We start from the raw sequence: 26,206 nt of genomic DNA, 5'->3' as shown, positions 1-26,206 counted from the left end.
GAAATAAGACCTAGGGGTGATAAGTTATGCCCATATGTGGACACCTTTGCTGCTTACAGCTATGCACTGTAATATTTGTATTAAGTCTCAAAGTAGGTTTTATATAAGGCTAGAAACATATGAAAAGTGTAAAAATAATTAAACAATAATTAAATGTCTAAGATAAAATAAAAACATGAAAGTTGGTTTCATGCTGTGACTGTTAAGCTAATGATTTGTTTGGATTTTGTTACAAAATAAACCTAAGACTTTAATTTATTTTGCTAACATTAGGAAGAGAAAAGTTGCAAACTATATCATGTGTTCCTTTTGTAACAAAAATAAATAAATGTTTTTTAGTGATTATGTGAAAAAATATGACGAAACAACTGCATCTTTAAAGTAGTATTGATTTTTTCATCTAGTAAAAGAAATTTGATTTGTAACTGGTTTCTGGTTTTATGTTTGTGTATTTGAAATAAGAATGTTCAAATAATTATAAGGCAGCATGGTGGCTCAGTGGTTAATGCTGCTTCCTCAAAACTCCAAGGTTTGATTTCCAGACCCAGAAACTGTCTGTGTGGAGCCTGGACATTTTTCCAATTGCCACAGTTACAGTATACTTCCAAATCCTAAAGACATAGAGTTTAGGTTGTCTGACAGCTGTAAATTTATCCTGTGTGTATTTGCATGCAGGAGTATGTCCTGCGATAGAGTTGTGTATCACTTACAGCTTTTTCCTGATTTGTGTCCAAAAAAGCCAGATAGGTAGTGGATCCTTGTGATCCTAAACTGAATAAATGAGTTAGAAATTAGAAGGGTGAATGGATGCGTAGAATTGTGTACTATTGTCAAAAGTAGGTGTTGCCTGAAGTTAAAGACAAGATACAGCATTCTGAAAGCAGTTAGGGCATCAGTCCTAAAGTCATCATCCTAGGATAGTGAATTTCTCTAAACGCTCATGTTGGTTTCTAATCAAATACAGTACGATTCAGGCACCAATTTTTTAATTTAAAGTCGTGTATTTACTTTAAGGTCTGTCTCTATATTGAAAAAAGTGTCCACATTTCAAAACTAACTCCCCTAAATCCTTGGATTCAATAATAATAAGCATAAGCAGTTTTAAATAACTTTAACACTTTATTTTTGTTTATTTTGTGTTATACACTACTTTTGATTCATTAGTATTGTTTTTTCAAATACAGCTTTTTTGACAATGTTGCTGATTGAAACAGATACAAGTGTCTGGATTGGTCTTCAAAATAATGAGCCTCCAAAATGGGTGAATGGAAAGCCTGTTATTTATACAAACTGGTCCCCTGTAGAACCAGAGAATTTAGATTATGTAAGTATCTTTATATTAAAGTATGCTGTAATATTCAAATTTGAGAACCAAACCAAAATGAAAGTTTGTTTTTTTCTCTTTCATGTTCTATAAAATCGAATGATTTGAAGTCCAGTTTAAAATGTCTTTTAATTCCGGAATTTCCATTTAAGCACTATTACTTCATGTAGTATCTATTACAGAACACTCTTGCTCACATAACCACACTGACTTACACTAAAGCTGTTAAGAGTCTCAAGTTAAGCCAACACTCAAATTTTTGAATGCAAAAGGAAAACCAGATTATCCAAAGAGATACAAAAAGCAGTGAACAGACTGGGGTTTGAGCTCTGTTTCTTTGAGCAATGACACAACAGTATTAACTACTGTGCCACTGTGCTGCCCTCTGCAAAGAGTTACACTACTTATGTTTCTCTCTTACGTATTGTTATATTTTTCAGCACCTTGGTTTTACAGCTTTTTAATGTTAACTTTTGATATTATTTGATTATCAATACAGGGTGTGGATGTTAGAAAAGGCACGAGTAATTACCAAGGTGTTCTGCAATGCACTTTGATGTCTAATAATCATATCTACCATTTAACTGGCAAGTGGTATCATGAAGATTGTGAAGCGTATAAGCATGGATTAATATGTCAAAAAGATCAAGGTTAGTGTCAATCTTTGTGAAAATTTTTTAAATTACTTTAAAATGAAATGACTGTGATTATGTATTATATACATTTAGAATGAGCAGTATCACATTATGAATTGTTTGTAACTAATAATTTTTGCATAGCTGTTGTGACCAAAATGCCAAATTAAGAAAACTGCAAAATATTTTAACTGAAATGCTCATCTTTGCCATTATTAAGCTGTAACATATAATAGTAGTATGTACAATTAGTATGATGTACTGATGAGCTCTTAATTAGGATTTAAGATGTTCAGAAATGTTATAGAAAATAATATAATCTTGATTCATCAAGTTTTTTTGGTTAAAATATAGCTAAGCTATCCTTATGTAGGTTTTAGGGTCTCTGCTACAATTTAATTGTTTGATCTATTTGTTTATTATATATTTGTTTGATTTTTGCATGAAGGTGAGCTTTGTATTTGCACATTGATTGTACTTCCCCATAATTCCCACAAGGAATCTGGGGTAAATGTTTTACTGTTAAACTGAAAAAATAGTCCTGGGTAAAATTTAGTGATTTTTTTTTAAATTTTAAAATATAAATTAGACCTTCACATAACCAATTCTAACCATAAGTAGTTAGCTATTTTAATTTAAATTGCCATTATATGACATGTACATTATACTTAGAAATTACATTCTTTGCACAGATACTGGTGTTACCATATTTTTTGGAGCAATGTGGTCACAATTATATATGCATTCCAGACTTTATCTTACTTGCATATGACTTTCAGCAAAATACCCTGTGGTATATACGCTGAATGGCTTTTGTGACAGTTTAGCATATTTTTAAAATTTTTTCCATTTAACCACATCAGTTGGATGATTAAAATGGTGTATTAATGTGAGCATCTGAATTCTTCTTGGAATATGCTTTGTGCACAGCAGGTCTATACAACATATGTCTTATTTATTATTAATTGCTTACATGTGGCATTTTGCAGTTGTCTACATTAAACTTCATTTTAAAAGCTGAACCAATTTTGATGGTTCCCAGGTCTTACTGAATTTGTTAATGCCTTCTTTGTATTTATTATAACTTAAGTTTTGGTATCATCTGTAAACTTCACATGCATATTTGCTATGTCACTATTTATGTCCACCTATACATTTTTAGGACTTACTTTTATTCAAGTACAGTGTTAGTAAGAGCTAGAGCCTTTATCATTCAGCATTGAGTGGAAGACAAGAACCCAAACTAGACAAGGTACCAGTCCATCTCAGAATATACAATGGTGTCATTATTTATAAGCTGGAAAAGGACTGGTCCTGGTACATAACCTTTAAAGACCTAACCCCATGTAGCACATTTTCGTAGGATGGGTCATGGGTGATGTTACCTTTCCAAACATTGGTTCGGAATCCCCAATTGGGAATACAAAAGAGGAATCTGAAATGGTGCAGATGGCAAATGACTGTTTTCTCAAGCCCAACACCTGTCTAGTTCTCATCTTTTCAAACAACAGACGAGTAACAAGAACAGAAGTTACTGATACTTTAAGCAACAGTGATCACAACATGCTAAAATTTGAGATAATCTTTGAAAACACACAAATGTACACCAAAACGATTATTTATAGCTTTGTGGAAAGCAGACTTATGGGGACGCGGAAGAATGTACAAAACATTAAATGGGATAGTAAAAACTTAGCAACTATAAATGACAGTTGATGTCATCTCAGAGATCTTCTAATCCAGGCTCAAAATAAGTTTCATCCAAAAAGCAATAAAACAAAAGACTGAAGAATCGGCCACAATTAATAAATAGGAGCATTATTAAAAAACTAAAACTGAAAAGATCACTGTACAAGAAAATAAAAAAAAAAGCCAGATAATTCTGACATAGAGGAATACCAGAACCTATATAAAGAGATAAAAAATGTGAAATCTCAAAAGAGCAACTGAAATAAAAATTGCTAGCCAAAGCCAAAACAATCAGCAAGCATTTTTTTCAGTATTGCTCCAGTGAAAAGATGATGAGAATTTAAGAAACCTTAGGGGCTTATGGAGAAATCATTGAAAATGAGAAGGACGCAGCAAATGAACTGAACAAATATTTCACCCAAGTATCATAAAAGGGAGAAACAGGTGTAATGGCTCATGCAGAAGTAAAAACAAACTGAGTTAATAGAAGAGTCAGATGTGGTTTCAAGCCCTTAATACGTTGAAGACCAATAACACCCCTGGATCTGATGGGACCTTATTGTTGTAAGGGACGGCTGGCAGTTTATTCCAGCCGGGACACCCCAGTAATGGAAGGATGGGGAAGGCAGCTTATCAAGGAAACTGCCTCCCCCAAGAAGATAGATGGCAGCTTCCCTGGACTGCAGAAGTGCTCTGGATGTCCGCAGAGCACTATGGGACTTGGAGTTCGGCAGCACAGCCCTGCTGGGTACTGTGGGTGCTGCCAGGGGACGCCGTGGGATGTTGGTAGGAGAACAAATTCTCACCTAGCCCGGATGTACTAATGGACTATGACTACAGAAGCCCCAAAGTACTTCCGGGCTGATTAAAACCTGAATTCTCCAACTGACCCGGAAGTGCTGGCAAGTCACGTGGGAGGAAGAACAGAAGCACTTCGGGGTCAAGGACAATTTAAAGGACTGTTGGAAACCCAGCAAGTAAGCCGGAGTTGGGAGGTAGAGGGCAGAGCTTGCTGTGAGGTGTGGAGGAGAGAATTGTGTAATTAATACTGTAATTATTTACCTGTTTATTGTGATGGTGGTGCTTTGGGCACTATTTACTTAAAAATAAGAAATTAAACTGCTTCTTGGTGTTTTTAAAATGTGTTGTCAGTGTCTGTGTGTCGGGTTAAGCTCTGGTATAGCACCATCTAGTGTTACATTCTATTTAAAGAAATGAAAGACATCATCTATAAACCCTTATTAGGCAGCAGTCACTTCAGAAAGGAGAAGTACCTGGGGACTGCAAAGTTGCAAATGTGACTCCAATCTACAAGAAATGAGACAAAATGGATCCTAGTAATATTAGACCATGCACAATAATAGAAACTATAATAAGAAATCACTTAGAAAATGACCTAAACAAAAATAATATTCTAAATAGCAGCCACCATGGGTTTATAAGAGGAAGTCCTGCCAAGCCAGTGTTTCAGATTTTTTTGAAGAAGCAAAAGGAATTGTTAAGAAAAACAAAGCATATGACATAGTTTAGCTAGACTTTCAAATAGCTGTTCGTACAGTCCTTCACCAAAGATTAATTCTGAAACTAGAAGCTATAGGCATCAGCGGTAACCTACTAAACTAGATATCTAGTTGGTTAACCAACAGGAGACAAAGAGTACAGATAAGAGGAGAATGCTCTACATGGAGTTAGTAAAATTGTGAAATTTGCAGATGACACTAAACTTGTAGGGATGGCAGACACTATGGAGGCAACAAAAAGAGTTCAGAAAGACCAGGAAAATACAGTTTAATGTAGAAAAGTGCAAAGTGCTACACGTGGGAAAAGGAACATCAGTTACAAATACAAGATGGCAAACACTGTTATACAGCAAGTAACCTCTGAAAATAATTTAACGGTATATGTTGATACACCATTTTCATTGACTAAGCAATGCCCAGAAGAATAAAAAGGCAAATAAAATGTTAGGTTATATTATAAAACGTGTTATATTTAAGTCATTGGACATTATGCTCCAACTACATAATGCACTAGTAAGACTGCATCTGGAGTATTTTGTGCTCTTCTGGTCATCATGGTACAAGAAAGACTTGAAGGTGTACAGAAGAAAGCATCCAGGTGAGTATCAGGACTTAAGGACTTGGCCTATTTTGACAGAGAGTTACACCTGTTTAGTTTTAAGCAAACGAGACTGTGTGGGGACCTAATCCAGGTATTTAAAATCCTCAGTGGAAATTAAGGGGAAATGCATTTAAAACTGAAGCCAGAAAGCACTTCTTTATGTAATGACTTGTGGGAATTAGGAACAAACTACCAAGACACGTAGTTGAAGCAGACACTTTGACAACCTTTAAAAAGAATCTGGATGGGATAATGGGACAGCTTAACTATCAGCTAAACAAATGGGCCTGATGGACTGAATGGTGTCATTTCATTTGTCACATTTCTTATGTTCCTGTTCCTGTTGTTTTATTATCCTCACTCTCGCCTGTTGATCAGTTCACAATTTGTTTTCATAATTTACAATAAATGCCATTAGTTTCTAACATCAGGATATGGAGAATAACCAAAACCAGTTCCCATTTCAACTTTGGGATTTAAAAGTATTTTTTTAATCTACTTAAAATAAATAAATGGAAACTTTTTTTTTAACCAAAAAGTTTGCTACAAATCCTAAAGCACAATGGCCAACTGAGCAACAACATTTTATTTCAATTCTTTCATAGCTGTTTGACACAAGACATAACTGTGAATTTCATCAATTTGCTGCTTAATCCAGTTCAGGGTCTGGAACAGCCCGAGTCTTATCTGGGCAGCATTGGGCACAAGACAGGAAACAGCCCTGGATAAGGTACTAGTCCATCCATTCATTCATTCACACTCAGAGAAGACCCATTTAGAGAGACTAATTAATCTGACCCACATGATCATGATCCCATGATCTTTGGGAATGTGCCAGAAAAACTGAAGTACCCAAAGAAAGCTTGCAGAGACATGGGGAGAACATACAGACTCCACACAAACAATGACTACTAATACTAATGCAGCAAGGATCAAACTTTGTCTCGATGAGTATTATCTACGTTGTGTTTGAATTCTGCTTACTCTGCCTATTTGTTATGTTTTTTTGTGTGGGGTTTTGCTTATTTCTTTTAACAGACCCATCAAAGGCACCAGCCCATCAAATATTTTTTCATCCTCTGCCTGACAGTATTGAATATGGAAATCGAAGTTATAGAATTCTCCATGGGAATATGACCTGGTACCAGGCACTGAATAAATGCTTTGAAAAAGACTCTGAGCTAGTAAGCATATCTGATGCCTTCCACCAGTCTTTTCTTACTGTTGTTGTGAATAAACTGGGTTACCCTCACTGGATTGGACTTTCAAACCAAGAAGTATGTATACAAGACCTATATCAGTTTTTCAATGCATGTTATACTTGGTATAGATAACATAAAACAACAATATACTCTTGAAACAAAATATGATGACTTAAAAGAGTATTAATATGTAGATCTGTTGTTGCTGCTGAGGTCTTAAAAGGGACTAATGAATCAAAACTTCAAAAAAACAGAAAGGGCCCAGAGTTTTACACCTGCCTCTTTTATTTTTTTAAGCCCATAGACTTAGAAAATATATAGCAATTCTGCATTAAAACATGCATGAATTTCATTTTTAAATTTTTACTATGCAAAGGCTGTCTGGGTTTCATATAGCTTAAACATTTAGTAAAATGTCATTTCGATGAGGGGTGGCAAAATGTATACAACATATTTGTGTGTGGGGTACCTCTACGTGGCACTATTACCCAAAAGAAGTAATACCTACGTATTTTTTTTATATCGAAAAATGTTGTTTTAATTTCTAAAAACATGCAAGGGATAGATAATTAAAGGGAGAAGACAAAGTAGCTCATATAGTATAGGAATTAGACATGTAACTACCCTAAGGAAACTGAATTATATCGGCCTCTTACTTTTATGGGGAGTGGCTCCCTTATTGCTCAAACATGGCACTAAGAGCACTACAACACTTTGTCACCCATTTCACAGTCTCTGACACCTAAACTTTCCCCACTGTAAGGAGATCACTGGTAGGCAGAAGTCTGCCACTCTAACTCCACAGGGCAGACTAGTGGAGAATAAACATTATTCCTTATGATATGCAGAGTATGGTCAGCCAGTATCATAAATTTCTGCATTGTTTTTCAGCAGTATTGGATGTTTGCAGTATCTTCTATATTCCTTCCTCTTCTTAGTAATGGTGGTGGTGTTCCATGATAGTGCTTTCAAGTCCTTTTATATCCAGCATTTAAATCAATTGTTCCTGAACTCTGTTGTCAGTGATACTGTATGCTAGTAATAATTATGTACTTTAAATAACAATTGGCACCAGCAAGTGGTTAGGAAAACACTGCAAGCACGCTGTAGATTTCCAGCTAGCTTGTAATGAAAAGCAGGTCAGACAAATTATTACAAAAAAACTGTAAAATGTGGTTAAATCTGTCCATGAAGCCAGCTGATAACATTCAGACTGTGTTGTCTTACTTCATGACTGTCTTCAATCAATGAAATACAAAACTAGTTGAAAAAAATAGTTACAGTAAAAAGAAATCATGAGTGATGAGCTGAGAGTTTGGAAACAATGCTATACAGTATAATTAAACATTTTGTTTTCCCAAAAATGTGTATAGGTTACAGTTTTCTACTCTGGTGGATGCAGTATTCTCTTGGCTTTCATACAAAGCTGCACTGTCTTTTTCGTAACCAAGGCATCAATAAGAGAACAAAGAAATGCAACACTTACTACATATAGCAAAGTGTATGCAATGAATACATCAACATGTGCTGACAAGCAGTGTAATTACAAGGTCTCTAATGAGGGGTGTCATGTAGCTTGCAGGACAGGAAATTGTAAAGAGGCCAGTGGTTAAAGATACTAAAAATCAAAAGCCTAATGCATTGTTTCTTTGTTAATTTTTAAAAAGAAAAAGAATAAACAAAAAAGTTTTTTTTTTATTTAAATTGACTGAACTATGCAAAAGCAATAAGAATAGTTTAGATCATGCACCCTGGCAAACAAATAAAAGGTGCTGAAAATTTTTATAAAAGGAAATTAAGGAAAGCATAATATCTTTATGAGTATCCAGAGATTGTTACACAAATATAAACAGTGCTTTGGGGCATGAGACAAAAGTACTTAGTGTTGTCTGTCAGTGTTATTAAAAATTACTTATTTTTCCAATATTAACTTTTACCATTACAGAAAATGGCAGTGGGAATAATATGACAATAATATCACTCTGTCTTCTTGCATTCAGTATTTGTACCTGCCACGGATACACTCAATTACCAGTGCAATACCTTTTCTGTAAACAAATACTATTTAATTTCAAACGCAGCTTTACCCTAACTGTAAAATACAGTTCTGCTGTTGTGTTATTTTTATCAAAATGTATGATATACAATTTATTATTTAAGCTGAAATTTTAATGAAATCTACAAAGTTAACCAAAAGCATGCATACTTATTGAAAAGGCAAACACAAAGAATATTTGGATGCAAAGAAATATTTTTATACTGTACACTGTATTGTATTAGACTGTATTAAATAATCATTTTTTTCATTTCAATTAAACAGCAGAACGGAATAAACTATCAGTGGTCGGATGGAAGTGATAGCTTATTTACTCACTGGGGAAATGAAATCGAAGAAGATGTGTTTACTAACTGTGTTTATATGGACATTGATGGAACCTGGAAACCTGAAGATTGTGAAACACAACTTGATGGTGCATTGTGCCAAGTTCTTCCTGGTAAGCATAGTCTTTTTAATTTTAACACTTGAAGCACTCTATTAAGTGGTCCTAGAATGTAAAAGAAGCTTAAAATCTCTATATTAAGGTTATAACAGTATTTAGGTTTTTTTTTTTTTACCTTTAATCAGGATACACCATTAACATTTTTCAATGGATGAATAAAAGAAAAGTAGTTATTTACATTATCAAGAGCTTGATATATTGTACCAAACCTCGTGAATTGTGCCACAAACAGGTTATAAAAATGCAACCTTATACTATACCAGCAGAGAGAATCTGGGAGCTCACAAAATTTTACTGTACCTAGAAGCACACATGAAGATATGGAATGTGCATTACTGCACAGAACTTGTCAGAACACACTTCAAAGACATTGTAGTATTTTAAAAACCCTTTATAAATAAAGATCTATCCAAATAGTTGGCCAGTTTGATGCTCACTATACAGTATATACATATACAGTATATTAAGGTAATGCTGTACTGGTATTTTGGATGATTAGACTGTCTTCCTTTATATATAGCCTAATATTAGTCAAACAATAAGTAGCTCATTTGGAAGAAAAGCATTGCCATAAGCATTTTATTGTCAAGGTAACCAAAGCCTATGCCAGTATATTGCAGCGACCCACCTATGCTTACTGTTATGGGGACAATTTAGATTTATCAATTAACCTAACATGTGCATCTTTTGGATTTGAAGGAACACCTAAGTACTTCATGAAAAACCCTCACAGATATGGATGTGACAGTATGGATAATAGTACAGAGTAATGTGACATGTAATAGTTAGAATCTGATTATTATTTATTATTTTTATTGTGTGTTCCTTGTCTGTTTCACGTATTTGAAATCAGAGACAGAGAATATGAATATGCTTCCTATTGATTCAGATCAGTAGATTCCAACTTAGAACTGTCCCTTTATTCAGATGCTTCATATGTATAATTAAAATTACATTATATTTTATATCGTATAAGATCACTGATATACTATAATAGTACTAGATCAATCATTTCTCCTAATGTAACACCCTGTTAACACTAGAATCCCTGAAGCCTACGAAAAAGCTCGTAATCCCGGCCCACCTTGAATCCCTTCATACCTCTCCGTTAGCGTCTTTTGTTTTGTAGATGTGTCAATCAGCAGAAGCAGCCTGCTGTACCATCCACCGCCTTGACGGAGCTCAGCTTGGGGAAAAAGTGCTCCCAGCTCAAGCCAAGTTTCTTTTCTGCGTGTGAGGTTCCTGGAGTTGTATAGAGTAAATAATACATCGATCCATTATCCAACCCGCTATTTCCTAACTACAGGGTCATGGGGGTCTGCTGGAGCCAGTCCCATCCAACAAAGGGCGCAAGGCAGGAAACAAACACTGGGCAGGGTGCCAGCCCACCGCAGGCAAATAATACAGTATATCGTTATTTGGAATGCATTTCTTGTGTGTTCCGTGTCTACAAAGATCTGGGTAAGTGTAAGATGAAAGGAAATGCTGAACACATACATAAAGCAGAAACTTTTCCCATGTTATACTAATAATGATGTGAAGTGTATAATGTGTGAAGACATTAGTTCAAATATCAAATAGACACAGGTGCTTTCATTCATTTTTTGATTATATTTGACAATACATTGGATCAATAATATAATGTAGCAATTCTAAATTCACTATGATATATGGGAAATATAAGCTTCCGAGTGAGTAATTTCATAATAATGCCCTTCCAAAAGGTAGGTGTAAGTAGAAGATTTTAGAAGTAATGTGACCTGCCATCTTATATATAAAATGCAGATTGACTGCTCTCACTTACTCACTCATCAACAAAAACTGTATTTCCTATTTAGTTAAAAAGTTGAACACAACAGAAAAATTAAATATCACCAAAATCTCAAAAATGCCTTGACGGATCTGATTGAAACTTGGCAATGTTACACAAAAAGAAAATTACTACCCCACAGACAGAACGTAGAGGAGATGAACATTGTACATAATTCACAGTATTATTTCTTTTCACCAATTATTTTCTGTATAATGCTTATAACATTCAGTTCATTGCACTTGCCACTTAAGATGTGCAGCTTGTAAATGTCAGCTCACCATGTAATAACTTAAAGGAACCTACAATTCAGTGTATATTGGTTTTGATGTAAATCCCCCGAAACTTTGCAATGAAAGCCAAGTCACTAGGAAAAGTTAAAATAGATCTACAGCTGGAATGTCTTCCGCATGTGCAATTGTATGTAGCATGTTGAAGAGCGGCGGCAAAGTGGTGCAGTGGTAGTGTTGGGTTTTTTCTTCCGGGTCCTCAGAACATGAAGTCTGCATTTTCTCCCCATGTCTACATGGGTTTCCTCCCACAGTCCAGAGACATACAGGTTAGATGGATTGGTGACACTATATTGGCCGTGGTGTGTGTATGTGTTTATCCTGCAGAGAGCTGGCAGCCTATCCAGGGATTGTTTCTGACTTGCACTCTATGTTTCCTGGGTTAAGCTCCAGCTCCCCACAACATTGTGTGGTATGTCCAAGAGTAAGCTGCTCCAATGAACTAACAATATAAGCCCAAAAGAGGAGAAAATAAAATCTACAGAAAAGTTAATTACTTAGTGCTTCTGATACATCTGATTAGCATTTGGCAGTATAACTGAGGCTCATTGTCTTAGGAAATTGCCTGGGCAAAGCAATAACACAGCTAGTTGTTGTATAAAATAATGAAATAATCTCTCAACCAGAATGAGAATTATCAGCATTTAGCAGGTACAGTTTATTTGGTGAAATGCAGTATTTTCTTTCCAAAGCATATTACCACATACAGTATACCATGCATTGTTTTTTCACATTAATCAAGCATCCCTATACCAGGTACTGATGAATAGGGAAACATCAAATTCAAGGCTCAAGGCCTACGTTTCAGAATGAGCAGTCAGTTACAAGAAAATGGAAGGTAAACCCCATTTAGTATTACTGAAATGTATAATTCAATGATATAACCAAACCCCAAAAATATTCTTTTCTTTACAAAAAAAAAACAATTTTGTACATAGTTTAAAAATGAATATGCTAGCAGTGGCAATTGAACAGACTGCTTGTGCAAAGATGGCTAATGGTAACGTATGTAAAAAGCATACATCTGCAAGAATTTTCTTTTAGCTCTCTTTATGTGAATGTACCAGATTTTAAAAATGCAGAAAAGCATTTTTGATAGAAATTCACCTAGTTTTTCACAACTTTTCAGATGTATGATACTGTAGGTGTGCTGCCCTTTGATTACCTGTTGCCACAGATTGTGCATTCCTTACAATAGCTTATTGGCACTAGTTGGGAGCTAACATTTCATTAATATACAGTATATGAAATTTACTGGCTAATATTAATTTATTACTCTAATAGTACACCTCTGTACAACTTTAACAATCAAATCAGGGCAATATGAAAAACTGAAAATTACTTTCATAAGAATAGACACCGTTTGGTAAACTCCTGCCTATTTATGGTATGCAGAGCTAAAATGAATCACATTTTTTATTAGTTGGATGAAAAATGTACTAGTTCTGGCAAATCTGTACTACTTATTTATGTAAAATATATTACAGCAATATCAGGATGTATCAATTTTTTTTTTAACGCTACACAAATTTTGCATAGCTTAGAATTAACAAGCAACTTAAAATAAAATTTAAACCAGTTTCTTGAATTGGATGAATGTCTTCAAAGATGAAACTGCATTGACAAACATTTTTAAGGCTGTTTTAATGTCTCATTTTAATTAGATAGATAGAACAAGCAACAAAAAAGCAATTTGTCCCAAGGGGGAAATTTTGGCTATTTACAGAAACTAAGTAAATCATCATGAATAAACTAGGAATTATTTCTGTTTTTAGTATCTACAACTATGTTTGACAGTTACAATGGGTAAATAGATATTGGCTAATGAAACCTGAAGGAATTTCCCCATTGACTTCTGCAGAGCTTTCAGACAGAGATATTTTTAAATACATTTTGATAAAGTCCGATTATGATTACCAATCTTTACTGAATTTGAATTAAAATATCGAAAATGTAATTTTTAGTATCTACGCTGCAACTTAAGTTACTGAAAAATAAATACAAACATCTCTACTTGAAAATCCCAGAAGTCAGTGGGAAAGATTCATTCAGTTATGTTTATCAAAGAATTTAACATTATAAATAACATTAATTTCCATTCTGACTAGTCACAATTATATTGTAAATATCTGTAATGCTCACATCTATTTAAAAATATATTTTAAGTATTGCAAATGTGAACTGTGACTGATGAAAATGTTATTTTAGGTATCTAAAATGCAATTTTATGTTCTAAATGTAATTATGACCAGTTAATGAAAGAAAATGAAATGTTAAAATGGCTTGTCTTGCTAGTATACATCATAATTTGAAAAGGAAGGTATAAATGAAGTAAAAGCATTCATAAAAGAAAAATCAGCTTACATATAAAATTGAGAACACTGCTTCTGTTAGTGTTTGTACTCAATGGATAAAATTAATCAATCAAACAAAAAGTCTTCTGCAGTGGCAGTCCTGAAAAAGGTAATTGAATTACAACAACACATTTAAACATCCTTGTCAGCTTGTTCTAATTTTCTTTGCCATGTTACAACTTCACAGGAAGTTCATTTAAGGATTGATATTGCTAATTCACTGATTTATTTTTTCTACGCTTACAGAGCTACAGGTGGGAAGTGATTATTTTTAATCCAAGGGATAGAGCCCTAGAGAAAATCATACTCCCTTTCCTGCCAGAGTCAACTGACAATCATCTAATCCGTCAATGTTTTTCATGTTATAACTTGTTTGATTGTCCATTATGATTTAGGTTGGAATCCAGGGTAGACGAGGGGTTTTCTTAATGCATCATAAACTGTTAACCCTATTTGTGCTTATTCTCCCCAGAACGAAAACCAATATCTTATAAGCAGGAATGTCCCAGAACATGGCTGAAATTCCTGAATAGTTGTTACAGTTTCGAGCCAGTCATAAAAAGGCTGTCTCTGGAAGATGCTCGTTTGTACTGTATGCATAAAGGTAAAGAATATCAGTCTGTCTTTAAATGAGTTGATTTTACTTTGCCAATTCCTTATTTTTACATTGTAAAGTAAATATGAGGCTAATGAATATACTGTATGAGGTGATGTGTGTTAATTTCTTCAATTTTTAACTATTAGACTAAAATACTTGAAGTAAAACAAAGAATATTTTTGTTCAGAATTAGACGTTGTGACAGATAGAGGGCGCTATTGTCCTCTTGAACCTATACACCAGACACCAGATAAAAGTCCAATAAGTTGACTTTATTATTAATAACAGTGCACAAAGCACCCTCCTCTCCACAATACTCATAAACCAATTAATAATCACAATAACAATAATTCCTCCTACTCCCAGACGCGTTGCCACCCTTCCCTTCCACCTAGCTCAGCTCAACGTCTGGGATTTCCCATCGTCCTTTTATAGTTCTTGACCCGGAAGTGTTTCATTCCTTCTGTCCATGTGACTCGGACGTACTTCCGGGGCGTAGGGCAAATATTCTTTGCTCCTCCCTGCAGCTCCATCTAGTGGCCCTTGTGGTATCCAGCAGGGCTGAGGATTAAAACTCCATTGTCCATAATTCCCTGCTGGTATTCGGGGCACCTCCATGCTGCAGGGAGGGCTCCACCTGCCGGTCTGGGGGTATTGGCTGGGATGACTGGCCGGCCATAGACCACAACGTTTTCAAAATACCGTCACTACTATTATAGACTGACTTTAACGTGTATTTTTTTTAAAGTGCAGAGGATTAGTCAGTAGGACACAAACTTTGGTATGTGCATGGTTTTTCCTTGGGCAACTACTGACAGTTATAGTTTGTCATTCATAAAGTGTTGAAGTGAAAGATCAAATAGATTAAAATTTTTGCATACTAAATGAAAATTTTATAAATGATGTAATATTGTTTTCTGTTTATGAATAAGTTGCACAACATAGCTTATTTTGAGAGACAGGACTACTCATGTAATATGCTCATGAATAACATTTTCAGGTGGTTTATATTTCTTGACAATGTGAATTATTGAGAGGAGGAGGAAATTAGGTTTTTTGAGAGGATATAACAGAATGATGGGGTCTGGGGTAATAAACCAAACAGCCAGCTTCCTTCCTATCTCTTTGCCTCACTCCAGGCCTCTAGCCATTCCTTCTCCCACCCCCACTTTCTCTTGTCTGATGAGCCATGGTCTTTAGTTCTCGTCAATACACCATACTCACCTAGTTGAGGATTAGGAGGTCCTTTTAAAAGGTGATCCAGGAAAACTTCTTGACCACTGGCCATTCCACCAGGAAGCAGTTCCACACACTCAAAAGCTCTTTGGGATATTTGGTTGTCCCTCAAAGGACAAGATATCCATAACTGTGGCTGGAGCACCATTGATATTCACGATAGGCCCAGAGAACTAACCTGTAGATTTGTAACTTCCTCCAGCATCCATCAATGTCCTCTCTAGGGTTTGGCCTCCTGCAACCCTCAGACTGCACACTGGGTAGCTTTTTGTGATCCTGTTCATTAAATGGTCCAGGTAAATTGTTCGTTGGCATGCCATCCAAGCAGTGGTCCATGCCATCTCTCAGAGAGGGTAAAAAACCCTTGCAGTGCACCTTACAGCTCTCTTGTTCTTCACACAGGGTTAGCTAATGGTTGGCACTCCTGCTTTATAGCTCCAGGGAAGTGGGTGCATTATCTGTTAAACTTTAACTACATTAACCTATGCCATGTGAGTTTTGCATGGGTATACTGTTAGGGCAATTTTAACTTGAAATGGAGAGGTGATGTACCCTATAGATTTTCTAAACGACTCCTGAAAGATAAAGCCAGGTTCACAAAGTGAATAGATGGATGTTTTATTTTAAGATGACTATGAGAATGATAGGTGGGACTTTGCGTTTCTTATGTGTCGCTCTCCTTAATTGTGGTTTCTTTGGCTGGACCATGGGCAGGTTCAGTTGTCATTGTCCACATTGGAACAAATATCATACATAAGGTCAGGCTGTTGGTCCTGCAATCCAAATTTAAAAAGTTAGGTGCCAGGCTGAGGATCTGAACTGACAAGGTAGTCGTCTTCTCTGTAGTTTACAAATTGGATGTACTCCGCCAAGATAGGTTACATTTGAACCGGAGGTGTACCAATGCTTTGGGAGGTGAAAGACTTTGTTAGTTAAGGATTGTTTGATAATAATAATATAATGCATAATATAATACATTTCTCAGTGTTTTGGTAGAGTGCAGATGCAAAGGCCAAAACTGTTAAGTTTAGCTTTTATAAGGCAAATTTTTAAGGGAAGCGGCAAAGTTGAAAAAACAGTCGAGTAGCAGTGAAACAGATTTTTAAAAGTTTTACACATAATACAGGACAGGTACATCCCAAAACTGGGAATAAGTAGGAAATTAAAAAAAAAAATCTTCAGTGGGTAAGGAGATAAAAAAGAATAGCTGCAAAGGTAAAAACATCTGTATACAGTAAGACTGATAACTCCAATGCGAATTGTAAGGTGTTTGAGATCAAACAATAAGGATATTAGGGAGATAAAAGGCAGTTAGAAAGGAATATTGCAGATAAGGCAAAAGATGACCAAAAGGGGTCCTTTCACTATTTTAGTAGTTAAAGAACAGTCAGGAGGTGAAATATATCAGGAGTAGTAGAGCGGAATTAAAATATATAGACGGTCAAATAGCTGATGCTCTGATCTTGCATTTTTCTGAGGTCTTTATATGTGAGGAAGTGGATAACTTCCCAGCGGTAACAGGGTCTACTAAGGAGGCACTGAGTAATTTGGAAATTGTAAAGCGAGAAGTACTGCTTAGAGTAAATAGGCTGAAATTAAACAAATCACCAGGACCAGAATATTTATTCTCGAGTACCTAAAAAAAAAAATAGTGAATACAGTTATAAACCCTTGACACATATTTTTTATAAAGCAAATGAGCACCACAGGTATTAACTGTGCTTTTTTATTAACAAAATTAAATTCTGTGTGGCTTATTGTTCAGTGACCATAAAAATACTATAATAAATAAAATTTCCTTGTAAAATTTCCATGCTTTAATAAAATATGTAAAAAAATATTTACCTATAATACATATGGCATAAAGGAAGAGAGAATGCTTCTCATAATTACAAGCTGTCATGTTGTTTAAATTTTTCTGTAAAATCAGAATCACATTTATTGGCCAAGTATGCACACATACAAGGAATTTGACTCCGGTTTAGATGACTCTCCAAGTGTAAGTTGCATAATCAATATACACACAACTGTTAATCACACACCTGAGATATAAAAACAAGACAGAGAATGTAAATTTATATATGGGTACAAAGTGCAGAAAATGCTGAAATAAACAATGAAAGACAAGTATTAACAATATGTAAACCCTGGGGCTTGCAGTGCCCAGCCGGATTGAGCTGAATTAACCATTTGTAAATTTGATGGCCAGTAGGATAAAAATGTTCTTAAAACTGTTTGTTTTGGTGACAATTCGTTGTAGCCTGTTTTTATCATGTTTAGTGATCTAAACCACACTGTTATGGATGAGCTGAGTAGAACAGAATCAGTTCTTGTGGAAGGTTGAATTTCCCAGCTGTCGCAAGAAGTACATTTGCTGTTTTGCCTTTTTATGATGGACCCTACATTTGTCTCCCATTTCAAGTCCCAGGAGATTATGAATCCCAGAAACAGATTTAGCTCCAGATTGTTCTGATTCACCAAAGGCCTGCTGGTTAACCGCCGATCTGTATGCAGACTCATCACCAAGTCTTCTGTAGTGAAAATTGGCCAAAAAGGAGAAGACTGCGCAACACATGGCAAGGACAGGAGTTTTATTGAACAGTCCGCATAGGTTCAGACAAGGGAAGTTGTGCTTTACTAATATGCTGGGATTCTGTGACGAAGCAACAAAAGAATACTTCAAAGTGGTGCATATGATATTATTTATCTTGACTTTCATAAAGCATCTAATAAGAAACCACATAAGAGATTGTGTGCAGAATTAGCTAAAACACAGGAAGCAAAGGGTTATGGTGCAAAGAACCTTATCACAATTGGCTGACATTAAGATTGGTGCCCGGCAGGTGCTAGGGCTGCTGCTATTTTAAATATTTTTAAATGATTTGGATAGGAATATAATAATATGGTTAAGTTTGCAAATGATACCAAGCTAAGTGGACAGGCAGATAATCTAGAATCCATCAAGTCATTTCAGAGGGACCTGGACAGCATACAGGATTGGGTAGATTTGTGGCAGATGAAATTTATTGTAAGTAATTGTAAAGTATCACACATCTATTTGAATCTACAATTGGAGGTCTGAACCCTAAAAGTACACCTTATGAGAAGGATTTAGGAGTTGTAATGGAATCATCACTATCACTCTCCAAACAGTGTTCAGAAGCCAGAATGTTAGGTTATACAGCATGATGTGTAGAGCACACGTCCAAGGAGGTCATGCCCAAGCTTTATAATGCATTGATGAGGCCTCGTCTGGAGTACTGTGTGCAGTTTTGGTCTTAAAAACAGACAAAGAAGTGCTAGAAAATTACAGAGAAAAGCAACTATGCTGATTGCAGGACTGCAGGAGATGAGTTTGAGGAAAGCTTTAATGTTCTAAAGGAAATGGAGGCCTTCATCTCCACCTTTTCCAAAGATTCTATCATTTGGGCCATATCACACTGTTCCTGCTGCTTACCCAAGCAGTTCACAGCTTATTGTGATCGGCTGGAATGAACTTTGTAGTTCTACAGTTGGGATCCTTTCCTTTAAAAGAGTTGTCTGCTCTCTGCAGGTTAGGAAGGAGAAGGTTACCATGAATATGTAGCTTGATTATGTATGGACCTTGTCCACAGGTGAGGGTATAGGTAATCTTTAGTTTGACCAATGCATCATTGTAGTGGCAGATGTTTTGTGAGCTTTTAAGTATACTGTGATGGTAAATTGTGAGCTATGTTCTTTGCTGTATTTTTTTTTATTTTATCTGTTAGACTACATTTTCTGCATCTGTGGTCATGAGCTGTGTGTCTATGAAAGAAACTGTTGCCTGATTTATTCATTTTCTATTCTGCATTTGAAATAAATTGTCAGTGTGAGCTGAAGTTTTGCTTTCTTCAAAATATCATTGACTGTGGTGTATTTTGAGATAAATAATGTTTAATTATTTACTCAGTTTCTTTTATTTGCAAAAATGATGATACATTTTCACGTGTGAATATTTAATAGTTTATTATTTAAGGTGGCGTCAGCTTATCAGAAATGTGCTGCCTTACAGAAACCTCATAAGGGAATAATGTGATCTGATTCAGTTGAAGACACCAGTAATGGACCAAACAGATATAAACAAAATGCTGCTTACACCAATATTTGTAAAAAGAACAACTCAAGAACAATAAACAAACCAGCAAGGAGTCAATTTTTAGGCATAATTTAGCTTGTTACATTGAGGCAGCTACTCTCTGTTATGGTATTTATACATTCTTTGTGTGTCATTTTTCTTCGGTAACTCCAGTGTTCTTCCCACATCACAAGACACAAGACAAGACATTTGCTTTAGGCTAACTGGCAAGTCGCAACTGGCATGTTGTGAGTAATGGAGTGTGGGTGAGTGCAGGAGTGTGACCAGTCAATGGCAGGTGTCCCATCCAGAGTTACTTCCTATTTTGTATTAAAAGCAGTTAGGATAGGTTTGAGAGGCTTACAAATTGCAAATTAAATTGATTTAGGTGAATGAGAACAATTTACTTTTATTTTCTGTTCATGAAAAAGTAACAACCTTTTTTTTTTTAACTAAAACTAAACTGTCTCATCTTCTTTGATTAATTTAATTATTTAGGTGTTTATTATTGCATTGTATGTTTGTTGAGTCCAAAGGTAATAAATATACACAAGTTCTTATACAGTATTATTATTCTGTTTATATGTTGTCAGTATGCACATTTCCCAGCAAACATTATTTTTCCCCTAGGTGGCAGTAACAGTATTCTATTGTCAATTTCAGAAATCCTTCATAAATACTATTGGTTCTTAAAAAGATTTTTAAATGAACAATAACCTGTACCAATGCATGTATACTAAGAAATCTGAAATTATATCAACAGACACCTTAATTATTTTCACCAATAAATTGGATGATATCATTATTTTATATACCATGCCTGGAATGTAAATTTGGTATACAGTGGTGTGAAAAACTATTTGCCCCCTTCCTGATTTCTTATTCTTTTGCATGTTTGTCACACAAAATGTTTCTGATCATCAAACACATTTAACCATTAGTCAAATATAACACAAGTAAACACAAAATGCAGTTTTTAAATGATGGTTTTTATTATTTAAGGAGAAAAAAAATCCAAACCTATATGGCCCTGTGTGAAAAAGTTATTGCCCCCTTGTTAAAAAATAATCTAACTGTGGTGTATCACACTTGAGTTCAATTTCCGTAGCCACTCCCAGGCCTGATTACTGCCACACCTGTTTCAATCAAGAAATCACTTAAATAGGAGCTGCCTGACACAGAGAAGTAGACCAAAAGCACCTCAAAAGCTAGACATCATGCCAAGATCCAAAGAAATTCAGGAACAAATGAGAACAGAAGTAATTGAGATCTATCAGTCTGGTAAAGGTTATAAAGCCATTTCTAAAACTTTGGGACTCCAGCGAACCACAGTGAGAGCCATTATCCACAAATGGCAAAAACATGGAACAGTGGTGAACCTTCCCAGGAGTGGCCGGCCGACCAAAATTACCCCAAGAGCGCAGAGACGACTCATCCGAGAGGTCACAAAAGACCCCAGGACAACGTCTAAAGAACTGCAGGCCTCACTTGCCTCAATTAAGGTCAGTGTTCACGACTCCACCATAAGAAAGAGACTGGGCAAAAACGGCCTGCATGGCAGATTTCCAAGACGCAAACCACTGTTAAGCAAAAGAACATTAGGGCTCGTCTCAATTTTGCTAAGAAACATCTCAATGATTGCCAAGACTTTTGGGAAAATACCTTGTGGACTGATGAGACAAAAGTTGAATTTTTTGGAAGGCAAATGTCCCGTTACAACTGGCGTAAAAGGAAGACAGCATTTTAGAAAAAGAACATCATACCAACAGTAAAATATGGTGGTGGTAGTTTGATGGTTTGGGGTTGTTTTGTTGCTTCAGGACCTGGAAGGCTTGCTGTGATAGATGGAACCATGAATTCTACTGTCTACCAAAAAATCCTGAAGGAGAATGTCCTGCCATCTGTTCGTCAACTCAAGCTGAAGCGATCTTGGGTGCTGCAACAGGACAATGACCCAAAACACATCAGCAAATCCACCTCTGAATGGCTGAAGAAAAACAAAATGAAGACTTTGGAGTGGCCTAGTCAAAGTCCTGACCTGAATCCAACTGAGATGCTATGGCATGACCTTAAAAAGGTGGTTCATTCTAGAAAACCCTCAAATAAAGCTGAATTACAACAATTCTGCAAAGATGAGTGGGCCAAAATTCCTCCAGAGCGCTGTAAAAGACTCATTGCAAGTTATCGCAAACGCTTGATTGCAGTTATTGCTGCTAAGGGTGGCCCAACCAGTTATTAGGTTCAGGGGGCAATTACTTTTTCACACAGGGCCATGTTGGTTTGGATTTTTTTTTCTCCTTAAATAATAAAAACCATCATTTAAAAACTGCATTTTGTGTTTACTTGTGTTATATTTGACTAATGGTTAAATGTGTTTGATGATCAGAAATATTTTGTGTGACAAACATGCAAAAGAATAAGAAATCAGGAAGGGGGCAAATAGTTTTTCACACCACTGTAAATTTGTACTTATTGAAATAATTTTAAGTGTACAAGACATACAAGTTAGGTGCATTGGCGATTCTAAATTGTCCGTAGTGTGTGCTTGGTGTGTGTGCGCATGTGTGCACATACCCTGCGGTGGGCTGGCACCCTGCCCGGGGTTTGTTTCCTGCCTTGCGCCCTGTGTTGGCTGGGATTGGCTCCAGCAGACCCCCATGAACCTTTAGTTAGGATATAGCAGGTTGGATAATGGATGGATGGAAGAAAGAATAATCTAGGAATTTGAAATAAAAATGTAACCTTTTTGCCTTTACTATTTTTTCTCAAAATACACCAATTAACATTTCATGAAATATTATTTATAGTAAATTGTATTTAGGCATTTTTTCTCTCCTCAGATGCCCAAAGAAGATGGTCTCTATTTAAGCCACAATTGATGTTACTATCACATGCTGTTACCTTTCTAGTTGACTTATCTGCTATTACACTGCTGATCTCCAACTACACTTTTAATGTGCCTTTTGCTTTCAGGCTACCCAACTTATACAGCAGTCTGTCTATAGCAGATACCATCTTTGACCACTTTCATACTGGCAGGAGAGTACTGGAAAGGGCTGTAAGAATATTGCATAACTAGACAAATCAGCTGATTTCTATGAGGCATGATTATGACCCACTGAACTATTATCTTTTTTTGTTTACATACGCTTTTGCCAATGCAATCAAAAGTTCTAAATTTCATCAGATTTAAAATTTGTTGCTTACTCAAGGTTTTAAACAAAAATATTCTGATTAATTTAGATAGTTGTGAAACTCTATCATAGTGCTTGGAAGAATATATCTCCAGTTTATTTAGGCATTGATCTTCATTACTTAAACTCATAAATGAAAGTTTGTTTCATCCAGTCTATACCATGAAGATTGACATAGGTATTTTTTAGGCTCCTTAATTATAATTTAAAGCATTAGGCCAATTGAACGTATTGAAAATATTCTGAAATTTTCTTTTGTCTCGATGAATATATCGGTACAATTCCTCCCTCTACTGGTTAAAAAAATATTACTGCATTTATTATAAGGTTTTTTGTTTGAAACATGACATCAGTAATAATCAAAATTAATGATTACTCAACATATAACATACTCTTCATTTATTAACTAATTGGTAAGCAACAGCCCTACCATTAAATAATAGATCAAGCATTAGAAGGAAAAATATTTTAACATTGCTTGATAGCTGTGCAATTTTATGATTGCTTCAAATGGCCTACACATAGACATCTAAGCTGTTCTCATTCTCCTACTGATTTGCTAATTAGTTCAAGACTCAACAGTTGTAAAAAAAAAAACATAAGTGATATTATAGCCATTAATGTATGTAGCCTAAACTAGTTTATGTTGTGGTTTTAAAATAGCAACAGTACTTATAATAATTTACTGCCTAAATTGTTGAGGTTTGTTTAAAGAGAAAACATCAATTTGCTTTTAACAGACAACTGATCCATCTCTTTAATAACAAGGAGCATTTTCAAAATATTTATTCCACTTTATAAAATGTTGATATTTAATCACATAGCCTGTAGTGTTACTGTGATGGATTGGCATCCCACCCAGTGTTGGTTTCTGTCTTGTATTCAATGATGTTGACTTAGATTAGGCTAATGCTTTTCATTTCCCCAGAATTAAGTATATTCAGTACACGCAGTAATGGAAGAATAGAGCTTTAAGCAGAACTTTTCGAATTGAACAAATAGCACTGACAGTTTACTATGACTTAGTTTTAATAAAACCTTTAACATCAAATGCTGCACTTTAGTCTAATTAAATTAATATGCTGGTTTACCCAGAGTCTGCTACCATAAGCAAATCATTAGTTTGTCGAAGCAGTGCAGTTTGACAGCTGTGCTGTGCTCTGAAACCAGACTGAAAGGGTTCCATCAGCTTCTTACAAGTTAAGTAACTGGTGAGTTGGTGAAGACACAACACGTTCAAAAACATTAGACAGAAAAGGTAAGTGAGAAATGGGATAAAAATTGCTGAGACTGTCAACATTAAAACCAGATTTTGGATTCACAGAAGCGATTTTCAAGTACAGTAGGTGGCACAGAACCAGTGTCAAGGGAAGTACAGTATTTATTACTGTATTGTAACAGTTGGAATTATGACATGAAGGCAGTAAACATGTGATATTCCTCACCTTACAGACCAGGGGCCTCATGTATAAATGATGTGTACACACAATAATGTTGCGTACGCCCGTTTCCACACTCACTTCAAGATGTATAAAAACTAAACTTGCCATAAAGCCACGCACATTTTCACAGCAGCCTCAAACCCTGGTGTACGCACATTTCTGCTTGGTTTTGCAAACTTGCAGCATGCAGTGTCAAAGCAGCGCTATTGTTTCTGTGTTGTTTTCCTTTCTTTTTTAGATTCACATCTATGACACAGACTTTATCAAATACAGAAAATTTCATTTACAAATTTAAGGCAATTGCTTGTAATCATTCTGTAGCAATATAATGATGCACAGAATGGACAACCTTTTCCAAATTACATAGCTGCTTTATCATTGTTACTGTCAGTGCACCACTGAGAGTATTTTTACTCATTGTGTCTGTGTGTGGTACTGGTATCGCAGCTGCACAACATCCGATTAGAAAGCTTTACTGTGGGTTGTGTTGAGAGTGCAGAGGATTATCGGGATACAGCTTCCAGTCCTGGAGGAGATTTATAGCACATGCTGCAGCCTCAATGAAGGTCACCAGCATCTGAATGGATTCCATTCACACCTGGCTCAAGTCTGTTTGAACCTTGCTCATGTGCCAAACGCTTCAGAGCCTTTCCTGCATGGACCTTGAGGCTCAGAAAGAATTTCATCCCAAGAGCTATAAACTTTATCAATCAGTCCATCAAGTGCTCCCGGTAGAAGTGTTTGTATTTATAATTACAATCACCTCACTGTAAACTTGCAATACAACTGTAATATTGCACAACCTGATGCAGCGGTAGCAATGAGCTGGTACCCCGTCCAGGGATTGTTCCTGCCTCATGCTCTATTCTTGCTGGGACTGGCACAACCCTGGATGGATGTAATAATTAAACATTTATAACAAAGATTTTTCTGTGTTCCTTAAAAGTTTTGAAGATCTGGCATTGTAAGCTTACAGCAGGTTTTACATTTATTACAGACGGTTATTGTGTAGCAATTGGTGGTTACGCAGAGAAAGAAAACAGAAGAAATTGGAGGTTAGTACATTTGACAGAGACAGTACTGCTGCTGCAATAAATTATTCCATTATCCCTTATTACTCACACCTACTGGTGTGCCACCACATGTTTAATGCATGCTTTAATGCATTTCATCATGAGAATACTATCAAGTGTATAGCTTAGTATTCTAAAATGTTCAGAGAGCTATAATATCATGAATATAATGTTTTCTGTGTGGCGATCACTGCCTGCATGGTCCTGTTAATGTAAGAGAAAGCCCACATATCGATTAACAACTGGGTCGGGGGAACACTTAGAATATGAAGCATTTGATGAGCTACTTTAGTTACAATGGGGTTTGAGAAACTTTAGTAATTAAACATTGATTTTAAGATGAAGTTTACAACATTTTAGCTTAATGACAAAATAAACTACAAGATTAAAGTGGAAATTTTGAGATCAAAGTAGACATTTCGACTTTAATCTTGACATAAATGTTTATTTCTTCACTGTGGCCCTGGTTTTTTTTTTCTTCTGTGTGGCCTGAATATGCTTCCGTATGACACTCAGACACTCGCCTTTTCAGGTTGACTTTGACATCTGAGCACTTCTTTTTTATTTCAGGCACTATTTTTACTTATATCATGGAAAAAGTAAAGGAATTTTTTATAGTCTTCATTGGAAGAGGCGATTGG

At 35.7% G+C, this 26,206-nt stretch overlaps 1 protein-coding gene across 2 annotated transcripts in view; it reads left to right on the top strand.

The window, feature by feature from the left end:
• Positions 1-26,206, top strand: part of pla2r1 (phospholipase A2 receptor 1) — a 129,482-nt gene that overhangs the window by 93,360 nt on the left and 9,916 nt on the right. For both annotated transcript variants that reach the window (XR_005634155.1, XM_039757472.1), the window contains exons 22-26: positions 1,185-1,324; positions 1,824-1,974; positions 6,808-7,046; positions 9,292-9,466; positions 14,399-14,530. Coding sequence is in view for 1 of the 2 variants with exons in the window: in XM_039757472.1 (XP_039613406.1) it covers positions 1,185-1,324; positions 1,824-1,974; positions 6,808-7,046; positions 9,292-9,466; positions 14,399-14,530 (837 nt within the window). In the remaining variant the exon portion in view is untranslated. The remainder of the gene's footprint in view (positions 1-1,184; positions 1,325-1,823; positions 1,975-6,807; positions 7,047-9,291; positions 9,467-14,398; positions 14,531-26,206) is intronic.

Source organism: Polypterus senegalus, chromosome 6 (genome assembly GCF_016835505.1).
Source record: "Polypterus senegalus isolate Bchr_013 chromosome 6, ASM1683550v1, whole genome shotgun sequence".
NCBI classification, from domain to species: domain Eukaryota; kingdom Metazoa; phylum Chordata; class Cladistia; order Polypteriformes; family Polypteridae; genus Polypterus; species Polypterus senegalus.
Note: the sequence above shows the minus strand (reverse complement) of the source record. Positions and strands in the feature narration are given on the sequence as shown.